Source organism: Hyperoodon ampullatus, assembly GCF_949752795.1.
Source record: "Hyperoodon ampullatus genome assembly, chromosome: 19".
NCBI lineage: Eukaryota > Metazoa > Chordata > Mammalia > Artiodactyla > Ziphiidae > Hyperoodon > Hyperoodon ampullatus.
Genome location: NC_136932.1, coordinates 32127600 through 32151067, shown reverse-complemented (window position 1 = coordinate 32151067; position 23468 = coordinate 32127600). Strand labels below are relative to the sequence as shown.

At 40.8% G+C, this 23468-nt stretch overlaps 1 protein-coding gene across 1 annotated transcript in view; it reads left to right on the top strand.

Annotated features, from left to right (window-relative positions):
- The window catches only part of AKAP10 (A-kinase anchoring protein 10), a gene marked incomplete at its 5' end in the record, with an annotated part of 55039 nt that overhangs the window by 16650 nt on the left and 14921 nt on the right, over window positions 1-23468 (top strand). The window contains 6 exons of the mRNA XM_079726409.1: window positions 7727-7825; window positions 12117-12201; window positions 13008-13131; window positions 14365-14501; window positions 16741-16885; window positions 19537-19710. Coding sequence (XP_079582535.1) covers window positions 7727-7825; window positions 12117-12201; window positions 13008-13131; window positions 14365-14501; window positions 16741-16885; window positions 19537-19710 — 764 coding nt within the window. The remainder of the gene's footprint in view (window positions 1-7726; window positions 7826-12116; window positions 12202-13007; window positions 13132-14364; window positions 14502-16740; window positions 16886-19536; window positions 19711-23468) is intronic.

Sequence of the window (23468 nt, the reverse complement as noted above, 5' to 3'; positions counted from 1 at the left end):
GTGTTGGCATCAGTGAACCTGCCTGGGCACATCGTAATTACCCAAAGTCCATAGTTTACTTTAGGGTTCACTCCTGGTATTGTATGTTCTCTGGGTTGGGGCAAATGTATAACGACATGTAACTGTCATTATGGTGCCATACAGAATATTTTCACTGCCCTAAAAATCCTCTGTGCTCTACCTGTTCATCTCTGTTTACCTGCTAATTTGACCCTGGCAACCACTGATCTTTTTCCTGTCTCCACAGTTTTGCGTTTTCCAGAATGTCATGTAGTTAGAATCATATATAGTAGCCTTTTCAGATTGGTGGTGACTTCTTCAGATCTTTTAGTTCATTGATTCTCTCTTAAAATGGGTCTAATCTGCTATTGAGTCAATCTTTAACATGTTATTTTAATCTAAAAGTTAGTGAATTTTTCATTTATAGAAATTTTGTTTCTTCAGATTTGCCTGGTCATTTTTTAGTTTCTTAGTCCTTTAGTCCTCCATCCCACTTTTGAGCCTATTTTTTATTTATTTAAATTTATTAAACATATATTCATTATCTGAGAAGCCCAATATCCCAGTTTTTGTGTATTTGAATCAGCATTTATTTGTTTCTTCAGATTCATACTCTAGGTAGCCTGTGATTTTAACGGGTTTTGGCTGTGAATATATGTCTTTGGATTTTTATCTTTGGTAATTCTTTGAGGACTCTGATTAAATTGCGTTTTTGCAGAGTGTATTTACATTTGCTTTTTTAAAAATTTATTTATTTAATTCATTTATTTTTGGCTCCGTTGGGTCTTCGTTGCTGCGCACGGGCTTTCTCTAGTTGCGGCAAGTGGGGGCTCCTCTTCCTTGAGGTGCATGGGCTTCTCATTTGCGGTGGCTTCTCTTGTTGCGGAGCATGGGCTCTAGGCGCGCGGGCGTCAGTAGTTGTGGCACGTGGGTTCAGTAGTTGTGGCTTGCAGGCTCTAGAGCACAGGCTCAGTAGTTGTGGCATGCGGTCTTAGTTGCTCCGCGGCATGTGGGATCTTCCTGGACCAGGGCTCGAACCCGTGTCCCTGCACTGGCAGGTGGATTCTTAACCACTGCGCCACCAGGGAGGCCCCTGCATTTGCTTTTGCCATGCTTCTGGGGCCAACTTCATTACTATCCCATTATCACTTAAAACTGAATTTTTGTCTTGGGTTTTTCAGGCCCTAAACTCTTAAGGCCTTCTGCCTGGTTTTGGTCTAATCTACTCTGTTTGGGCCCTGGGCAGCTGCCCTTGAAAGTGCAAGCCTCAAGTTTCTTGGAGTTGGTGGATTTTCTCAGGTGAATGCCCTCTCTCTGGTACTTTTGCCCATCTTGATTTGTACTGACTCCTACAGGTCCACAATTCCTTGTCTGCAGTCCAGAAATCCAGAAAGCTTTGCCTATCACAAGTTATTTTTTCAATGAACAAAACTTGACCTGAAGGGATGTGAGCTTATTGCAGAGTCATGAATGTGATCGTCTCACATGCTGCTGGGGTATTAAAATGGTATATATAGGGACTTCCCTGGGAGTCCAGTGGTTACAGCTTCGGAAACAGTATTGTAACAAATTCAGTAAAGACTTAAAATTTTTTTTAAATGGTATACATAAACACAGTGCGTTACCTCTGTAAAAACCTCAAATTCCGAATTCTAAAATATTAGTGGTCCCAAAGCTTTCAGATAAGGAGACTGCTTGTACTTGTTTCTGTTTCTCACTATTTCCCACAGTCTCTGATGTAGTTTTCAGAAGCATTTGGGGAGAATTCAGTATTAGGAAGTGTTTCTTTGAACATCTAGTGAGGCCTGTTTCTGGAAATGAAAGTCCAAAGTCTGTTTCTTTGATTGTAATAAACTTTATTGTTTTGGGAAACTGTCTTTGTTTTGGTGTTAATTTATTTCAACAGCAGTGGAGTAATTAAAAGAGTACTAGTTTTTCATTTTTTGTTATTTAAAAATTTTGCATGCAGTGAATTTGACACCTTTTGATGTGTACTTGAGTTTTAACACATGCATAGATTCCTGTAACTGTCATCTGTTAACTTTAATAATATAATAGCCAGTCATTTTACCAGCAGAAGCAAGTTTACTTGGAAATAGCCAGAGGAATTGCAGTTTGAGATATACGAATTGTGGTGGACTATAGGCACATCCAGAGAAGGAGAGCTTGCTTTTTTTATATGGAAAAGCTGGGGCGCCGGTAGTAACCGGAGACCATCAGAGGAAGCTGGGGGTCCAAAGTGTGGAGCCTTCTCATTGGTTGGGCTGCTACAGTGTCTGATTGGCTAGGCTGCCCTGGGGCAGAGAAAAGTTTTCTTCTTCCTGCTGGATGATAGAATAGACAACATCTTCCTGTTGAGACGCAGGTGCTGGTCTCTTCCTGTTTGGGGTAATGAGGACGCCTCGTGGGGCGTGAGAGCTCACCCTATAGGCCTGTCCCCACTCCAACTTTAGCTGAGGTTTCTTTAATTCCACACATCACAATCAAGATGAAGAACAGGGCTTCCCTGGTGGTGCAGTGGTTGGGAGTCTGCCTGCCGATGCAGGGGACACGGGTTCGTGCCCTGGTCCGGGAAGATCCCACATGCCACGGAGCAACTAAGACCGCATGCCACAACTACTGAGCCTGTGCTCTAGAGCCTGCGAGCCACAACTACTGAACCCACGTGCCACAACTACTGACGCCCGCACGCCTAGAGCCCGTGCTCCGCAACAAGAGAAGCCACCGCAAATGAGAAGCCCATGCACCTCAAGGAAGAGGAGCCCCCACTTGCCGCAACTAGAGAAAGCCCGTGTGCAGCAACGAAGACTCAATGACCCGTGAGCCATGGCCGCTGAGCCTGCGCGTCCGGAGCATGTGCTCCGCAACGGGAGAGGCCACAGCAGTGAGAGGTCCGTGTACTGCAAAAAAAAGATGAAGAACAGTTCTGTCACCTTTGTAGTTAAACCCTGTATCCCAGCACTTGACAACCACTGATCTATTTGTCTTTTTTTTTTTTGCCTTTTCTGGAGTGCCATATAAGTGAATTTATATAGTATGTAGCCTTTGAGACTGGCTTCTTTCACTTAGCATAATGGCTTTGAAGTTTACCCATGTTGTTTCTGTCATTGCTTTCTATAGCTAAGTTCCGCTCTATGGATGTTCTGTCCATCCACCTGTTGAACCACGTTTGGATTGTTCTCAGCTTTTGACTATGAATAAAGCTGCTATAAACATTTGTGTACAGGTTTTTGTGTGGACAAAAGTTTTTATTTCTCTGGAGAAATACCTAGTAGTGGATTTATGTGTTAAATGTGTGTCTAATTATATAAGAAACTGCCAGACTGTTTTGTAGAGTGGCTGCACCATTTTGCATTCCCAGCAGCAATATATGAGAGTTCTAGTTGCTTTATTTCCTTGCCAGCACTTGGTGTAATCAGCTTTTTGTTTATTTGGGGTTTTTTTTTTTTAGCCATTCTAATAGATGTGTGGTGGTATCTCATTGTGGTTTTACTGTGCATTTCCCTAATGTCTGAGGATGTTGAATTTTTTCATGTGCATATTTGCCATCTGTATCTTTGGTAAATTGTTCCAGTCTTTCCCAATATTTTATTGTTGAATTTTGAGGTTCTTTATATGTTCTGGATATAAGACCTTTATTGGCTATGTGACTTGAAATGTTTTCTCCCAGTTTATAGTTTGACTTTTCATTCTCTCAACAGTATCTTTCAGAGACCAAAAGGACTTTTTTGATTAAGTCCAATTTATCAACTTTTTTCCTTTATGGATTGTGCTTTTGGAGTCATGCATAAGAGCTCTTTGCCTAATCATAGGTCATGAAGATTTTCTCCTGTGTTTTCTTCTAAAACTAATATGATTTTTTACTTAACATTTAGATATATGATTTATTTTCAGTTAATATTGTATAAGCTGTGGTGGTTAGGTCAAGTTTTTGTTTCTTTTTTTTTTTTTTGCGGTACGCGGGCCTCTCACTGTTGTGGCCTCTCCCGTTGCGGAGCACAGGCTCCAGACGCTCAGGCTCAGCAGCCATGGCACACGGGCCCAGCCGCTCCGCGGCACGTGGGATCCTCCGGGACCGGGGCGCGAACCTGTGTCCCCTGCATCGGCAGGCGACTCTCAACCACTGCGCCACCAGGGAAGCCCTTAGGTCAAGTTTTTTTCTTTTTTTCTTTTCACGTATGGATCATTCCATACATTATTAGTTAAAAACTACTCTTATGCCATTGAATTGCCTTTGTACCATGGCCATATTTGTGTAGGTCTATTTCTGGACTCTGTTCTGTTCCATTGGTGTATATGTCTGTTCCTTTACCTGTACCACACTGTCTTGATTACTGTAGCTTTGTAGTGAGTCTTACGATTGGATAGTTTGAGTCCTCCAAGTTTGTTCTTTTTCAAAATTGTTTTTTCTATTCTAAGTACCCCTCCCACCCCCGATATAAATTTTAGAATAATCTTGCCAGTATCTACAAGAAACCGTGCTGGGATTTTTATTGGAATTGCGTTCAGCCTATAGGTCAGTTTGGGGAGAATTTACGTCTTAACTGTATTGAGCCTTAAAATCCACAGATATGATGTGTGTCTTCATTTACTTGGGTCTTTGATTTCTTTCCTCCACATTGAATAGTTTTCAGCATACAGATCCTTAATGTGTTTTGTTATTTGGTGCTATTGTGAATAGTATGTTTAAAAATTTTTTGTTTCTAGTTTTTTCCATTGCTACTACATAGAAATATCAATATGATTGACTTTTATATGTTGACCTTCTATTCTGTGGCCTTATTACTCAGTTGTTATTTGTAGGAGCTTTTGTGTAGATTGCTTGAGTTTCTTGTCTTGTTCCTGATCTTAGAAAGTATTCAGTCTTTCACCATAAAGTGTGAGGTTAGCTGTGGGTTTTTGTAAATACCCTTTATCAGGTTGATGAAGTTCCCTTCTCTTAATAGTTTACTGAGAGTTGTTGCTGTTTGAATCATGAATGGTGTTGAATTTTGTCAAATGTTTTTTCTGCGTCATTTGATATGACCATGCGGTTTTCCTTCTTTGGTCTGTTAATATGATGGATTACATTGATTTTTTTTTTAATATTGAATAAGCTTGCATTCCCAGGGTAAGCCTCATTTGGTTGTGGTGTATTAGTCTTTTTATATGTTACTGGACTTGACTTTCTAATATTTTGTTGAGCATTTTTGCATCTGTTTAGATGGATATTGGTCTGTAGTCTTCTTATACTGCTTTTGTCTAGTTTTGGCATCAGTGTAATTCTGGCCCCTTAAAATGCAGTGTCATTTCGTGGAAAACAGCTGACAGTATTTATTGCCCAGTGGTAAAATTTAAGTTTTCAAGTGAAACTTAGAATTTGGAAAACTTGTATTCACCACCGTGTGCTCTAACAGCTTTATAGAGTGTTCTGATAAGATCATTGTGATATTAATGATGTGATTTCTTTTTTTATACCATATGATGCAATGCATCAACATTTGTAAGATCTTCATAAGTCAGCAAACCAATATTTTCTACAATATTTGAAAATATATGATGTTATAAAATCAATCATGAGTAAAAGACTCTTTAAACATGGGAGATAGACCAATAGATATTAATGTAACAGAATACAACAAGTTCATTATATGGTTTCAGGTTCTACCTTCTAATTAACCTTTAAGGAACTACCACTTTTCAACTTTTAGTATAGTATCAAAGAAGAATATATCCACAGTTATCTCAGAAAGCTATTAAAATACTCCTTTTCCCAATTACACATCTCTGAGGCCAGCTATTCTTGATATAAATAAAAGAAAACCATTTCTCTATTCATAACACTTCTGACACCAAATATGTGGGTTTCCCACACTAAGCAATTCTCTAATTCTCTGTGGACAGTAACTGGGTACCCTATAGTTTAATTTATTCTGGCACTACCTGGAGTTATTGCAGACCCCCCCAGGTTAAGGGCTCAGTCCAGAAGACTGTCCCTCCACTTCAGATGCCAGTCACAGGTCCCAAGTTGTCACCTGTACTTCCGGCCAACCAGCTATAAATCAGGGGTTCCCACTACCCCTTCCTCTTTCAATAATTTGCTACAACAGCTCAGAGAACTCAGGGAAACACTTTATTTATGTTTATTAGTCTATTATAAAAGATATTGTAAAGGATAGAAATGAACCGCCACATGAAAGGGTACATAAGGCAAAGTCCAGAAGGGTCCCAAGTGCAGGAGCTTCTGTCTCTGTGGGGTTGGGGTGCATCACCCTTCCGGGACATGGATACATTTGCCAACCCAGAAGCTCTCTGAACCACTTCATTTAGGGGTTTTACGGTTCTATCACATGGGCCCAGTTGAGTAAATCATAGGCCATTGGTGATTAGCTTGATGGTCCCCAACCCCTCCACCCTCCCCAGAGGTTGGGGAGTGGGGCTGAAGTTCCGTGGTTGCTTCTTTGGCAACCAGCCCCCACTCTGCAAGAGTCACCTCATTACCATAAACTTTTCCCCTGGTTGAAATCAGAGGCTTATTATAAATAACAAAAGATGCTCCTCTGGCCCCTGCCACTCAGGAAATTGCAAGGGTTTTAGGAGCTCTGTGCCAGGAACCAGGACAAAGACTATACATACAGGGGCTTCCCTGGTGGCGCAGTGGTTGAGAGTCTGCCTGCCAATGCAGGGGACGCGGGTTCGTGCCCCGGTCCGGGAAGATCCCACATGCCGCGGAGCGGCTGGGCCCGTGAGCCATGGTCGCTGAGCCTGCGCATCCGGAGCCTGTGCTCCGCAACGGGCGAGGCCACAAACAGTGAGAGGCCCGCGTACCGCAAAAAAAAAAAAAAAAAAAAAGACTATACATACATATACACACATACACACACATACATACTGTATATATATATATATATATACACACACACACACACACATTTCTTCTCATATCATGAGAGCACAATATATTTCAACCAAAACAAAAAAGCGCAACAGATTGAATGCCAAAGCAGATTTGAGAATCTAACAGTTTGTTATCAAGACAAATAGAGATGCAAAAATGTAAAATGATGCCCTCTTCTTATTAATTTTTTTCAGTTTGGGAAACAGTTATTTTCTGTAAAAAATGGTATTTATGTTAAATTTTAACAGATTTAATATTGTTAATTTAAACTGAATAATTTTTTCTCATTTTAATTTTTAATACCTTACTATCTATAGATAAAACTCACATAAACAAAAGCTCTTTAGGGTCCTCAGTAATTTTTAAGATTTCAAAGTCCCAAGACTAGGAAGTTTGAGATTCACTGTTTTAACGTTCCAGGGTTGTTGAAGGTCAAATGAATGTATTCATGAATATGAAATTTGGTAGAATATGTAAAATGTAGATTTAAAAATGATCTTTGAGCTCCCGCTATGTAAGTCCTTCAGGTTAGGACTTTGGAAAGTAGAGATGGAAAGAGGATGTGTAGAGCGATGGCTGTTACTCACCAGCTTGTCAGCTGAGGGGAGGAGGGCCGCGGGGTCACATGTAACTCCTCTGCTCCAAGAACCAAGCAGTGCAGAAGCAACGTTACTGTGGAGGCGGTTTTGTCCTAAGTATATTTACAAAGATATTTATCTGTAATAAAAGAAGTGTTTGTGTGTGTGTGCCTGGGCGCACAGCAAACAAACCCTGCTATTCATGAATATGGTCCGTTACTGGTCCAAGTTGCTTTTTGATTTTTGAAGTTGTCCCCTTCTTCCCTTGCAGGTATAGAACAAGATGCAGTAAATACTTTTACCAAATATATATCTCCAGATGCTGCTAAACCAATACCAATTACAGAAGCCATGAGAAATGACATCGTAGGTAAGCAGTGCTTGAAGCTATGGCACCAACAAAAAAAAAAAAAAGCCTATTTTTGGTTATTATTAAGAGAATTTTTCATGAACATGTAATTCAATATATACCCTCCTTGTCTGTTTTCAGGGTACTTTATTATATCTGATTGTAGCTCACTTCAAAAGTTTCCCTCTTACTTGTTGGACCCAAATAATGAGATTTTTTACTTGAATAATAGTAGCACATGTTTACTGAGTACTTACTGTGTCCCAGACAATATTCTAAGCATTTCCCATTGACAAACTCATTCAGTCTTCTAAAGAACTTTGCAGCATAAATACAGTTATTATTTTATAAGTGAGGAAGCACAGAGAAGGTAAGTAATTTGCCCGAGGTGACAGCTCAGACACGGCAGTTAGGACTTGAAACCAGACCCCTACATGGTAACTAGTATGCTATTCGGCAGTGTTTTTCAAACTCTGGATTGGGACCAGTCTCCTCATAGGTCCTCACCCCCCTGCCAAAAAAGACCAGACTGGAAAAATCAAAGTGCTTCACAGTAGTAAGGGCAAATACACACCACTTCAGAACATTGTTTCCATCATATGTACATATATATACTGAGTCACATAAATATATTTTTCTGTAGGTCATAATAAAAATGTTTGAAAGCTTTGACTATGTTGTATCAGAAAGACTTCAGGTACACCTGTAATCACAGATACAAGTGGTTGATTTTTTCATTGAACAGATTTATTATACTCCCATCAAGTCCTAGCACTAAGTTTTGAGTTTTTAATACAAAAATTAAGTGTTTTTGATTTCTGAACGAAAGCCTGTTATTCTGCTCCTAGCAGAGTTGTCCCAGCGTGGGGCTCTTTCGGTCTTTCCTCGTCACCGGGGACAGCAGAGCCCCTCCCGGTCTCAGCTGAGCCTCTTGAACTGGCCGCGTACTTCCAGGGCACACCTGCTGTCTGCCGCAGGCTGCCCGGTGCTGCCCCCATTGTTTCCCTTTTCTTCTCCCTCGCAGACGCCTGTGACACACGGGTCTTGTGGCTGTTGGTGGCTGTCCCCGTCTGCTTGTATTTTGGAGTTTTCACCCAGTTTTGTTGCAGATGTTGTCATGGGATTTTGGTTTTTCTATGTAGTTCCTCTGTTTCTATCTGCATATTTGTTGCTAATATTTGTTGCTAATATTTTTAGACTTTCCTAGACCAACTGTGCCTAATAATAACTGTTAGGTGTCCGAACAGATTAGCATTTGGCTATTTGAGGAATTGGTTGGCTAGTAATTCCACTGGGTGTTTGTACCAATTGATAACTAAACTGTCTGGGGTAGGTGAGAAAAGGAGAGAGTTTTGAGTCAAACATTTTAAAATGAAGTGTCACTGCAGTTCTAATTTTCCTTTCCTTAAACTTTATCAAATTAACGATGTAATCCCATGAGGGGAAAAATCTGAAGGATCAAGTTGATAACATTTAGTGATCAAGAAGTTTCCATTCCAGTGTGTATTACTATGCGTTTTAAAATGTTAATTACCTGTGTGTCTTTAGACCACTCACTTTTCCTCTTTGGGCCTCATTCTTTTGAATCCTGCCCTAATTATTTATCTCCTCTTCAAGCTGGAATATTTTAATATAGCTGTACTTCAAGTTAAGTTATGGTTTGAAGAAGCCTCCACTTAAGCTTTTATTGTGTATCCTGCCTGCCTGGTTTTGTTGTAGATGTTATCTCTGGGGTTTTAGTGTTGCTGTTTAATTTCTTTGTCTTTATGTGGGGAATTAATTAGATTGACCTCAAAACTGTGCTTCCACTGCTTGTTCCATCTTCCACAAATCCTTGAAGTGGTGGAATTTTTAAAATATTGTGGAGGTACAGTTGACAGAATGTGCTGATGGTTTGGAAGTGAGTGGTGTGAGAGGAAAAAAGGAATCAAGCATGACTCCTTTTTTTTTTTAACTATATTTTTTAGAAGTTTTATAGTTTTACTTTTACTGATTGATTGGTTGATTGCTGCATTGGATCTTCGTTGCTGCATGCCAGCTCTCTAGTTGCGTCTAGCAGGGTCTACTCTTGGTTGTGGTGAGTGGGCTTCTCATTGTGGTGGCTTCTCTTGTTGCAGAGCATGGGCTCTAGGCGTGCAGATTTCAGTAGTTGTGGCACACAGGCTCAGTAGTTGTGGCTCGCAGGCTCTAGAGCGCAGGCTCAGTAGTTGTGGCACATGGGCTTGGTTGCTCCACGGCATTTGGGATCTTCCCAGACGAGGGCTCTAACCCGTGTCCCCTGCATTGGCAGGCGGATTCTCAACCACTGTGCCACCAGGGAAGCCCCGACTTCATTTTTTTAAAACCTGCATACCTTGGGGAGTATTTGTAAGGTAAAGAAGATGCAGGAGTAATGGCTGGCGGGGAACATCGGGAGTTTGGGTTTCAGACATCCAAATGCTGAGCACCAAGTAGGCAGTTGGATGTTAATGTTAGGAGCTCGTGAGAGAGGTCTGGGTTGGAGAGGTGTGTTTGGAAGTGATGAGCCTGTGGTTGGGTTTAGAGCTGTGAAACTGAGTAACATCCCTGGGAGGAGTGTGGTGAGTGAGAACACGAGGTCTGAGGACTGGGTGCTGTGGCAGGTCTAACATCTGGAAGAAACAGCCAGTAGTGGAGGCCTTCCTGCATCAGCTGTGTATCAAGAGAGCAGTTTTTTCTGGAAGCCAAGTGAAAAGCTCATTCTGGGAGGAAGGGAGTGATCAAAGATGGCAAGTCGTGCTGATAGGTTAGGTAAGGTGAATACCAGGAATGGGATGGACTTGGCAGTGGTGGGCATCTTAATTACAGTGGACCATTAGGGACAAAACTTAACTAGAGGCGTCTTAAAAGCAAATAGGAGCGGAGACAGCAAGTATGGCAACTGTTAGAGGCGTTTTACTCAAAGGTGAGCTGGCAGGGGGTGTTAGACAAGGGACAGTGGTTTGGGGTTTTGTTTTTAAGGTGACGTGTCACAGCATGGAAGGTGTATGACAGCATACAAACACGTATATATGTATAACATACAAACAGTTCATAGCTGGTGAGAATGAGGCAGTAGGAGGACGTTGATACAGTAGGGAGACGGGGCAGTTGCTGTAGAAGAGGTGCCTTGAGAAGGTAAGAGAGGATGGGACCCGGTGCTCCTAGAGTTTTCCAGATAGGAGCGAGGACAGTTCACCTGTAGTAGGAGAGATTGCAGAGGCAGTGATGCGGGCAAGTTGGTAGAGGTGGTGGGAGCGGATGGAATTTGTTTTCTGATTGCTTGTTTTCCAAGTCATCAGCAAAGAGGGTATAGAGCAAGAGGCGCTAAGACGTCTGCAGAGAGAGGAGGAGTGCTGTAATGGACCAGGTAACTGTAGCACGATCCTTGGGTTTCATGAAGGTCCCACTAAGGTCCTGAACTTGAAGTGAAACCAGCCATCATGGTGGGGTTTTTCCAGCCATGTTTAAGAGCTAGCTAGTAAACAGCTTATTGATTTGTTGCAGTTTATTTAGGCAGTTCCTAATTTTAGCCCATTTTATGTTTTAAAATTTCTACCAAATAACATTTTGATAAACAGATAATTCTTTCACAAATCCGTAGTTCCTTAGGTTACAACCCTAGAGATAGAATTGCTGATTGCAAGGGTATGTTCATTTTTAAAGCTTATGCTAGAAACTGCCAGATTGCCCTCCATAAAAAGATATACCCATTTATATGCCCACTAACACGTGTCAGTTTTCCCATGCCCTTGCCCAGGCATATGTATCATTAAACAATTAAGCTTATGGGTTGTTAAAACAGTTTTGTGCCAAGCTACTAGACAGAAGGTGGTGTGCCTCCTCCTTCTAATATAAATTATATTAACTTGGTTACTAGTGAGCACGCATATCTTTTTATATTGGCCATTTTATATTTGTTCTTTAGTGCATTTTTTTTCGTGTCCATTGTTCATTTTTCTTTCAAGACTTTCTTGTTAGTTTGTAAGAGTTCTTGATACATGAATGAAGATAATCTGTCATTCCTAAACTGTCATATATGCTGCAAATTTTTTCCCCCAGTTTACCCTTTTATTTTGTTTTGGGGGTGTTTTAAGGTATAGAAATTAATTTTATATTGTTGACTCTTGATGTGTGCTTTTGCATTTATGCTTAGAAAGACCTTCCCTGCCTCAGAATCAGCTGTTCACCTGTCTTTTCTCTGAATTCCATTTAAAACCTGCTCACCTTTATGCCTTTACAGGTACTTCCTACTTTGATTTACAAATGTGTATAGTTTGGATTAGAGAAAAATTATTTACCATTTCTTTTACAGCAAAGATTTGTGGAGAAGATGGGCAGGTGGATCCCAACTGTTTTGTCTCAGCACAGTCCATAGTCTTCAGTGCAATGGAGCACGAGTACGTTGATTTCATATTTCCACGTTGTGCATTCTGGGGAGTTCGGGTTCAGCCTCAGGAATAGCTAAAACCAAACTATCTTTGAGGATTTAAATACTTTGAATGTTTACAGGATCTTATAGACATTTCCTAAGACTATCTTGGGTAATGGTTTCTTTTAAGTATAAATTATGTGAGTTCTATTAAAAATAAAACAGATTTTTATTTTTAATGTATTTCCTAAGTTAAAAGAATTTATTTTTAATTCCAAAGTCATTAGGGGTGATTGTGACTGTAGTGTGATATAGTAACTGGTTTATCTGTTTAAACAATGCATGTCTTTAGGTGGATATGCTGATTTGTTAGTGCATGCTTTAAGCTTAATGGATGCCATATTACTAAATCCACATAGATTTGTTGAAACTGCCTCCAAAGTTTTCTTAGATTAATTATTGCTGCATGCCCTCAAAAAAAATCTCCATATTCATTCTTTCATTTAACATTTATGAAAAGGGTGCAATGCACACAGTTTGGATGTAGTGCCTGCTTTGAAGGAAATTACAGCCTAATAAGAGAAATAGGGCATGTTCTTTGCTTACTGTAATAGGAGGTAGCGTGAGTTAGCTATCAGAGGAGAGCTGCAGGTCATTAAGAGGTGGGAGAGATTACTTACAGGGAGAGGAATCAGGAAGGCGCCACGGGAAGGGAGGTCACGTTGACCTAGGCCGTTAAGATGCAGTAGGCACAGTGGGGAAAGAGTGTGTTCTTTCCAGCTGAGCTCTTTCCTTGGTCGGTCCCTCAAACTTTACCTTTTTGTCCACGTGCAGGCACTTTAGTGAGTTTCTACGAAGTCACCATTTCTGTAAATACCAGATTGAAGTGCTGACCAGTGGAACTGTTTACCTGGCTGACATTCTCTTCTGTGAGTCAGCCCTCTTTTATTTCTCTGAGGTAAAGTCTGCATTTCCTTTCACACTCTGTTAGAGCATTCCAGCCTCTGAGCTGTACATGCTGGGCCCTGTCTATAGAAAATAACATAGAAGAGACAAATCATTTCCAAACTGATCAGATGGATTTAAGTACTGTGATTACTGTTTTAAGTTGTATCTAATGGCAAGAGTACTTGAATGGCATTAGTCAGATTAAAGAGAACATGAAAATTCAAAGTAAAGTAACTCTTAATTTTGAAAAACCTAATTAAACTGCTTATAAGAGAATGCAGATTTTTATTTATTTAGAGCTGTTTTAAAGCCACGAAATTTGATACTTGATTCCAGTGTATAAGTGTTTGCAGAGCAGACTTCAGAAGAGAGAAGGAAAAGTAGTAAATTTTTTCCTACTGTCTTCATTTTACTTTAGCCACTTGATAGGATTGCCCTTGATGGGACTGAAGCATTTGCAACGAGCAATGAGTATATTCATCTCTTTGAGGCATACGGTGTCGAATGATGGGATTTGTTAGGCTTCAGCAAATGACTATTAAGCAGAGATAAGAGGGTTCCCGGTCTCACAAGCAGTAACTTAGACTCACACTTGCATCCTGCCTCTTGACAAGGATACAGTTATTCAGCTGATTTGTGTTTTCACTCCCTCTCTTTGCCTTAAGTTTAAGTCAGCATTTGCTCAGGTTAGTATGGCCGCGTGGAGTGGTGGAAATGATCAGGTATAAAAGATTTGGTCTGGTTGGTTTACCTTTTGTATGTTTGCCAGCGAGGAACCACTAATCCATCTTTAATTTTTACTCCAGTTCACTAAAGTTTGCACTCAGCTGTGTAGTGGTTGCTTTTTGTTGTTGTTGTTAGGGTTTTTTTTTGTTTTTCTCCCCCTAAAAGAATATTTAAATATTATTCAATCTCAAATGACTGTTAAGTTGCAGACTGGCATTAACTGAACAAGTGGATCTGTTTTGGGGTGGGGGGGTTTCTTTTGTGGGTTTTTTTTTTCTTTTTTTTTTTTTTTTTTTTTTTTTTTTTTTTTTTTTTGCGGTACACGGGCCTCTCACTGTTGTGGTCTCCCCCGTTGCGGAGCACAGGCTCAGCGGCCATGGCTCACGGGCCCAGCTGCTCCGGTTTTTTTTTTCTTTATGTCCTGTATTTTAATAGTTGGGACTTAGATATAGACGAGAGATAGTGAGAGAAATCTGTGGATAGCCTGATTTTCCTCTTTTGTGTTTTTCCTTCCCAGTACATGGAGAAAGAGGACGCAGTGAATATCCTACAGTTCTGGTTGGCAGCAGACAACTTCCAGTCTCAGCTTGCTGCCAAAAAGGGCCAGTATGATGGACAGGAGGCACAGAACGACGCCATGATTTTATATGACAAGTGAGTCTTAGCGATAGACACATCCAGCTTTCCGCGAATATTGAGTACTTGAAGCGTATTTCAGAAGTCACCTTGGTCTCTACAGCCAGGGAGCTCACAGGGAGTCGCATAAGAGCTGCTTTTCATTGGTGTGTTCAGAGTAGGGGGTTCTTAGAATAAGTTGCCGGCGGGGCAGGGGGAGGCTTGTGTGTGGCAAGCAGGATGATGTTGGTGGAGGTCACTGAGGGTCTCACAGAAGGGAGATTTGATTGGCGACTGAAGAATGGATTGAATCCTGCTAGCAGGGAAGGACATTCTTGGCAGAGTCACCGGTACGAGCAGCGCCATAGAAACTTTGCGTAATTGACACTTGGTCAAGGGGACAGGAGAAGATGAAACTAGCTGGAATCTATTGCAAAGGGTCTTAAATGTCTGTGTGGGGTATACCATGTTTTCTGGTGCAAGTCTGCTCAGCCGGATTAACTACTTGGTGAAGAGTAGTTATTCATTAGTTTTCACTGAAAATGAGAGGGCAGCACAATCTTAGTGAACAGAATTGAAAACTGTGTCTGTCCCCCCTTTCATCTAACTTTTCTTGTTCTGTAAAGAAAAGTAATGTGTTATTTGTATCTGTGAGCACTTGCTAAGAAGATAACTTGAAAGGCAGAGAAAAATCCATGGGATATTAGGGTTGGAAGAGAGCTGAGAGCATCTAGGTCAGTGGTTCCCGAACATCGCCAGGCAGGTCCGTGCTCCTGTCGGCATGAGAGTCACCTGGGAGCTTGTCAAAAATAGGTTTCCAGTCCTCTTCTCTAAGAGATTCTGATTCAGCAGGTTTGAGGTGTGACCCAGGAATCTGATTCTGATGAATAGCCAGATTAGGGGGCTGGTTTGATTTTCCCATTTTGCAGATGGTTTAAACTAAGGCCCGCAGGGGTAGTGACTTTCTCCAAGTCACAGGGCAAATAAGTGTCAGAACTTGGATGCAGTTCTAATGTTTGTCCAGTGTTTATTTTTGTGCTGTATATTTGTGGGAAAATATTAATAAGAAACATTGTTATATGGATGTTAATGTAGCAAGCATTTACATTTAGAAATTTGAGGGAATTCCCTGGTGGTCCAGTGGTTAGGACTGCATGCTTTCACTGCCGGGGCCTGGGTTCAGTCCCTGGTTGGGGAACTAAGATCCCACAAGCTGCGCAACACAGCCCCCCAAAAAAGGTCTGGGCTGCCCCAAAATTCAAATCGTGGAGGAATATTTGCCACCTTAGTTGTTGCAAGATGGGAGACTCACTTTTTGTTAAGAAAATTCTGATAACAAGAAAAAGGAAGAGTTTTTTCCTGCCAGAATAGAAGAGTGGCAGTAGTAAGGTCCTGGCTGGAGCTCAGTGCCATGCAGAGCAGAGACCCTGTTTTCCCAGTGGATCCCATTTTCAAATTGGGAGCCATTTTTAAATGAAGATTACTGTGTGACATCCTCCCGGCACTGTCATTTTACCAGCTCCTGCTTATTTGTTTTTCTATCTTTTTAATATCATGCCTCATCAGTCTGTCTGTATTTGTATCATGCACAGGAGTTAGAAGCCACAGAATGCTCAAAAGACAACATATATGTTTTTCTGCTTTTAATGCTTTTTTTGTATTCAGTTTATAACCAGTTTACCAAAACACCAGTTGCATTATATCCTATGAAGTTAGAAATCTTTGAGTTATCATTGATTACTCCTTTTCCTTTCTACACCAAATCATTAGCAAATCCTGTTATTCTACCTAAATACATCAAATTCATCCACTTCACCCTCAATGCTATTTTGTTTTAAATTCCTACATGTATATTATGTATGCCATATAGTTATGCTGGTATGTTCTCCTTTGTACCCTGTGCAGGGATCTTTTCTGTTCTCTTTCCAGGGGACATGTCCATGTCTTACCCTGTTTTAAATTTGTTTCTCTCAAGTGCTGAACAGAGACTAGGTGCCCATTAAATGTGTGCAATTGGTTTCTTTGCCTCAGTTGTAACCTGACCTGGAAAATCTTAAACAAGAACCAAAGATGGTGGCAGGCAGGTAGGAAGGGGGGGCACGTTGGCTCAGGTATCTCTTCGGCGGTGGGAATACAGGTTGCAGCAGGGCTGTCATCACCCCAGCTCTATAGTCCTAGGTCTGCAGGAGCCTCATAGAAGGTCCTCTGGGGTAGGTGCCAGAAATTGCTTATGATTGCTGTGAAGTTGGGGTTTACTTTGGCTGTCTTTCTGCCATAGGTACTTCTCCCTCCAGGCCACACATCCTCTTGGATTCGATGATGTTGTACGACTGGAAATTGAATCCAACATCTGCAGGGAAGGTGGACCACTCCCTAACTGTTTCACCACTCCATTACGTCAGGCCTGGACAACCATGGAGAAGGTAACCAAAACTTGAAAAGCATTAAACTACAAGAAGTTTTTAACTGGTGGAACTCAGAAAATAGAACATGGGAAAAAGCAAACAGAACAGAACAGTGGAAAGTTGAAGCAGTGCAGCAGTGATGAGGGTGGGGGCTTTGAGTCTGACTTGGTGTGTATTAATCTTAACCTTCATAGGCTGAGTGACTTCAGACAGCTACTGAAGTCTTTTTTTTTTTTTTTTTTTTTAAACTCTCAGCTGGCCACTCAATTAAGTCTTCTTTCAATTTTATTGGAAGAATGGGAAATTTATTTGCAGAGGATCGTTTACCCGGTGCTTAGAGTCATTCCCTCCGGCAGCAGCCACACCAGTTTTTGTTGTTTGTTTTTTGTTTTAAATTCATTCGTTCATTCATTCATTCATTTTTGGCTGTGTTGGGTCTTCGTTTCTGTGCGAGGGCTTTCTCTAGTTGCGGCAAGCAGGGGCCACTCTTCATCGCGGTGCGCGGGCCTCTCACTGTCACGGCCTCTCTTCTTGTGGAGCACAAGCTCCGGACACGCAGGCTCAGCAGTTGTGGCTCACGGGCCTAGTTGCTCTGCGGCATGTGGGATCTTCCCAGACCAGGGCTCGAACCCGTGTCCCCTGCATTGGCAGGCAGATTCTCAACCACTGCGCCACCAGGGAAGCCCTACTGAAGTCTTTTAATGCCCTTTTCCTCCTCTGTGAAATGGGGCTAATATAGGTACTTAGGAGTTATTTTGAGGATAAAAATGAGGTACGACGTGGAGAGTGCTTATTAGTAACGTAAGCATTAAAAAATGTTAACTTGCTATTATTACTGTTATTATAACATCTTTTAGATAATTAGTATTGAGCAAAGTTAGCTTAGGGATGATCCAAATATTTCACCAAAACTCTCCAACAGGGTTGGAGCACTAGTTTTCTGTATCATGATCACTTATAGGGTATCACTAATAGCTGCTTAATAAAGTGTTAGAATTTGTGAATCAGTTGTTCTTCTGATGAACTAAAGCAGATTTTACTAGGAATTGCAAGAGCCCAGGATAAGCCCATGAGGTTATTTTGCTCATATGTGTTATGTGCATCTAGGTGGGAAGGGATTAAGTAAGCACTGCCACATGATACCACATATAAAAACTGAATTTCGGGAATATGGAGGAGTTACATATAAAAATCAAATCGGGGCTTCCCTGGTGACACAATGGTTGAGAGTCCACCTGCCAATGCAGGGGACACGGATTCGTGCCCCGGTCCAGGAAGATCCCACATGCTGCAGAGTGGCTGGGCCCGTGAGCCATGGCCGCTGAGCCTGCGCGTCTGGAGCCTGTGCTCCGTAGCGGGAGGCCACAAGAGTGAGAGGCCTGCATACCGCAAAAAAAAAAAAAAATCATATCGTTGGGCTTCCCTGGTGGCGCAGTGGTTAAGAGTCTGCCTGCCGATGCAGGGGACACGGGTTCGTGCCCCAGTCCGGGAGGATCCCACATGCCACGGAGCGGCTGGACCCGTGAGCCATGGCCGCTGAGCCTGCGAGTCCGGAGCCTGTGCTTTGCAACAGGAGAGGCCACAACAGTGAGAGGCCCGTGTACCGCAAAAAAAAAAAAAAAAAAAAAAATCAAATCGTTGACAGGCTGGTGGTAAACTGGATAGACTATCAGCTATTGTCCAGGGTCGATAATTTTTCCATGATTAAAATTAAAATTTTCTGATCTTAAAGGAAAAGTTCAAGATATGTATCATATAAAGCATGTAAACTTTCTGGGTAATAAAATACAGAGAAAAACAAAATGTAAAAATATTTCTTACTGTGTATCTAGGGAACTTATACTAATTTTAATTTTTAAGAGTACTATCAAGTAGGTAAATGGGAAAAAGATATGTATGCTTCGTTCCCTAATACTTTGAGTATTTCTCTGCTAGGTATTGTTGTTATGGGGTAAACAAAAAAAGAAACATAGCTTCTACCCTCCTGGAGCTCTGTCTATAAGGAGAGCACATATTAAACACAGATGTAAATATTTACAGTTGTGCTAAATGCTGTGAAGGAAAAGTTGGTAATAGGAAATGCCTATAATAAAGATGGGAACTTAACATCATTAATAATTTTTAAATGGAAATAAAAGCATCCATGTACCATTAGACATTTATTTAACAACTATTTGAAAAGACAGAACCCAGTGTTGGGAAGCCCATGTCAAAACAGATGCCTTGATAACGCTAGTGATGCATCCTCCACATTTATCAAAGCTAAAATGTTCATATCATTTAACTTAGGAATCACACTCCTGGTAATTTATCTTAAGGAAATCAGACTGAAAGTGAAAATCAGTATATATACAAAGACTTCAATATTTATAACAAACAAGAAAAATCTAGTTTCAAATTAGATCCCTCCCTGGTATCTAAGAAGTCTAGATAATCAAGTCCATTCAGTAGTTTCATGGCAAGTTTTCTGGGGGAAACAATCTATAAATTGTACACATTGTAGTTTTAGTTACAATGTGAGCTGTGTACAGAGGGATAATACTTGGAGTGTAAGAGGAGGAGTAAAATCATGTGTGCTAACTGGTAGCATTGAAGGTAAAATTTTATTGTAAAATAAAATTTTAGTGTATTTGATTTCAACTTTAAAATAAATTGTATCCTCTCTTCAGGTATTTTTGCCTGGCTTTTTGTCCAGCAACCTTTATTATAAATATTTGAATGATCTCATCCATTCGGTTCGTGGAGACGAGTTCCTGGGAGGAAGTGTCTTGCTGACGGCTCTGGGCTCTGCTGGCCCCACTGAGGACTCCCACCCCGGGGCGGCCGACAGCTCTGCCATGCAGGTAGTGACCCCTGTGCCTCTGCACCAGGATTGTTTCGCTCAGATCTTAGCATCAGATCCCGTTTGTAGCTTTTAGGTGGTAGAAGAAACAAAGGAGAGATAAAATTAGCCTACTTACTATATATGCTAACCAAAGTCTTTGTGATGATTAACAGTGTGTCATATTGTAAGATGTCAGACCATTATTCTACTTGACACTGCAGCTCTTGCTTTTATTTTTTTAAACACTTATTTATTTACTTATGTATGTATGTATGTATGTATGTATGGCTGTGTTGGGTCTTTGTTGCTGTGCGCGGGCTTTCTCTAGTTGCAGTGCGCGGGCTTCTCATTGTGGTGGCTTCTCTTGTTGCAGAGCAGGGGCTCTAGGCGCCCGGGCTTCAGTAGTTGTGGCTCTTGGGCTCTAGAGCGCAGGCTCAGTAGCTGTGGCGCACGGACCTAGTTGCTCTGTGGCATGTGGGATCTTCCCAGATCGGGGCTTGAACCCGTGTCCCCTGCATTGGCAGGCAGATTCTTAACCACTGCTCCACAAGGGAAGCCCAACTCTTGCTTTAAATAATCAAATCACGGGCTTCCCTGGTGGCGCAGTGGTTGAGAGTCCGCCTGCCGATGCAGGGGACGTGGGTTCGTGCCCCGGACCGGGAAGATCCCACATGCCGTGGAGCGGCTGGGCCCGTGAGCCATGGCCGCTGAGCCTGCGCGTCCGGAGGCTGTGCTCCTGCAACGGGAGAGGCCACAACAGTAAGAGGCCCGTGTACTGCAAAAAAAAAAAAAAAAAAAAAAAAAAAAAAAAAAAAAAATAATCAAATCACATGACATATTTATAGCCTCCGAAAAGTTGTTTGTATAATTATTTGGGAAATTTTAGTAACTAAATTTGGAATGCTTTTTTAGAGAATAATTGAGTGAACTCCTAGATTTATTAGTATTTCACTGAAGGGCTTTTGGTTTCATTTTGAACTATAATGCCATTGTACATTTCCTTAGCCTTTTTTGTTTTTTTGGAGTGTTTTCATATATCAGGCCTTCTCTGACTGTCTGCAAAATCACACTAAGTGGGTTATGCCCAAGAACAGAGTAAGGAGGTAGTAAAAAGTTAATTGATTTTATTGAAGTCACACAGTAAGTGGCAGAGCCATGAATATATTCTCTGTCTAGTTTTTTCCACCATAAGTTTAATAATATAGCATAATTATTTTCTCATCACTATTGGCAAATAATTTTTGACCCTGGGCCTTGGATAAATTTTCTTAATTTTTAAGACAGTACAGTTTTATTGCCATCAACAAGGCTGTCTGTCCTCAGTACCTTTTCCTCTTTTTGAGGTTGCATAGGAGGTGACCTGCTGAGTGTGGTTGCCATTTCGTTTTTTGATATAAGCTGGAATGCTTTGTTTTTATTTAGGTACTTAAAAGGTCTAGGTGCTAACCATAAAATGTATTTTTACATTTTTGGTTGAAGTATAATAACATGTACAGAAAACTCTACATTTCGTAACTACATACAGCTCAACAATTTCGATAAGCAGACCTAACCCTTGTAACCAGCATCCAGATCAAGAAACAGGACGCGTTACCAGTATGTCAGAAACTCTCATCCCCCCTTCCAGTCACTATCCTCCTCTTTTCTTTTTTTTCTCTCTCTTTTTTTTTTTGTAGAGCTTTATTGAGATATAATTCACATACCATACAATTTATCCATTTACATTGTATAATTCAGTGGTTTTTTAGTATGTTTATAAAGTTGCTAAACTCTCACCACAATTAATTTTAGAACATTTTTTCACCCAAGAAAGAAACCTTGTATCCTTTAACTATCACCCTCCTAATCCTCTGTCCTCCAGCCCTAGGCTACTGCTAATCTACTTTAACTTTATGTCTCTATAGATTTGCCTATTCCAGACATTTCATATAAGTGGAACCATATGATATGTGATCTTTATGACTAGCTTCTTTCACTTAGCATGTTTTCAAGGTTCATCTATGTTTTTAGCATGTATTAGAATTTTGTTCATTCTTATGGCCAAATGATATTCCACCATATAGACACACCACACTTTGTTCATCCATCAGCTCATCGACATTTGGGTTGTTTCCACCTTTCGGCTGTTATGAACAATGCTACTGTACAATTTTTGTGTGGATATGGGTTTTCATTCCTCTTGGGTATATACCTAGGAGTAGGATTGCTGGGTCGAATGATATCTGTTACTCAGTCTTGGTAACTGTTGCTTTGTAATAAGTTTTGAAATCAGGAAGTGAGAGTCCTCCAACTTAGTTCTTTTTCAAGATTGTTTTGACTGTTTGAGGTCCCTTGCAATTCCATGTGAATTTTAGGATCAGCTTTCAATTTCTAGGACAAAGCTAGTCAGGATTCTGATAGGGAGGGAGTACTTTGACTCCATAGATCAATTTGGTGAGGATTGCCATCTTAACAATATTTTGTAGTTTTCAAGTATAATTCTGTATTTCTTTTCTTAAATTTATTTCTAAATGTTTTATTCTTTTTGATGCTATTATAAATGTAATTGTTTTCCCAATCTCACATTCAACTTGTTCATCGTGTTTAGAAATAGTTTTGTTTAATTGAGGTAAAATTCACTTAACATAAATTTAAGCATTATAAAGTACACAATTCTGTGACACTAGTATATTCACAGTATTGTGTAGTCATCACCACAGTGTTTCATCATCCCAAATGGAAGCCTCGTGTCCATTAAGTAGTTACTCCCCATACCCACCTGGTTTTTTGTTGTTGTTGTTTTTGCGGTATGCAGGCCTCTCACTGTTGTGGCCTCTCCCGCTGCGGAGCACAGGCTCCGGACTCGCAGGCTCAGCGGCCACGGCTCACGGGCCCAGCCGCTCCGCGGCATGTGGGATCCTCCCGGACCGGGGCACGAACCCGTGTCCCCTGCATTGGCAGGCGGACTCTCAACCACTGCGCCACCAGGGAAGCCCCCCACCTGTTTTCTTCTAAGAGTTTTGGGCCTTTGATCCATTTTGAGTTAGTTTTATATATTATGTGAAGTGGGATTCAACTTTATTCTTTTGCATGTGGATATCTGGTTGTCTCAGCACTATTTTTTGAAGAAACTACTCTTTCACCGTTGAATGATCTTGGCACCCTTGTTGAAAATCATTTGACCTTAGATAGATGGGTTTACTTCTGGACTCTCAGCTCTACTCCATCATCTCTGTGTCTGTACTTAGACCAGTACTACATTGTTTTGATTACTATGGTTTGCAGGCTCTGTTTTGAAATCGGGAGCTGTGTGTCCTCTGACTTTGTTTTTTTTTTTCATTTGCAAGATTGTTTTGACTATTTGGGTCCCTTGTAGTTCCGTGTGAATTTTAGGATCAGCTTTAACAGTTTGGTCAGGATTACACTGAATCTGTAGATTCCTTTAGGGAGTATTGCCATCTTAACAGTATTAAGTCTTACAGTCCATGAACATGGAATGTCATTCCATTTATTTAGGCCATCTTTAATTTCTTTCAGCAGTGTTTTGTAGTTTGAAGTGTACAATTCTTACACCTCCTGGAGTCAGTTTATCCCTGAGTATTTTATTATTTTCAATGCTATTATAAATAGAAATTGTTTTCTTAATTTCATTTTCTGATTGTTCACTAAGTGTATAGAAATGTAACTGCTTTTCGTGCGTTTATCTTGTACCTTCAGCTTTACTAAATTCATTTGTTAGCTCTAATAGTTTTCTTGTGGATTCTTTAGGATTTTCTATATGTAAGATCTTGTCATCTG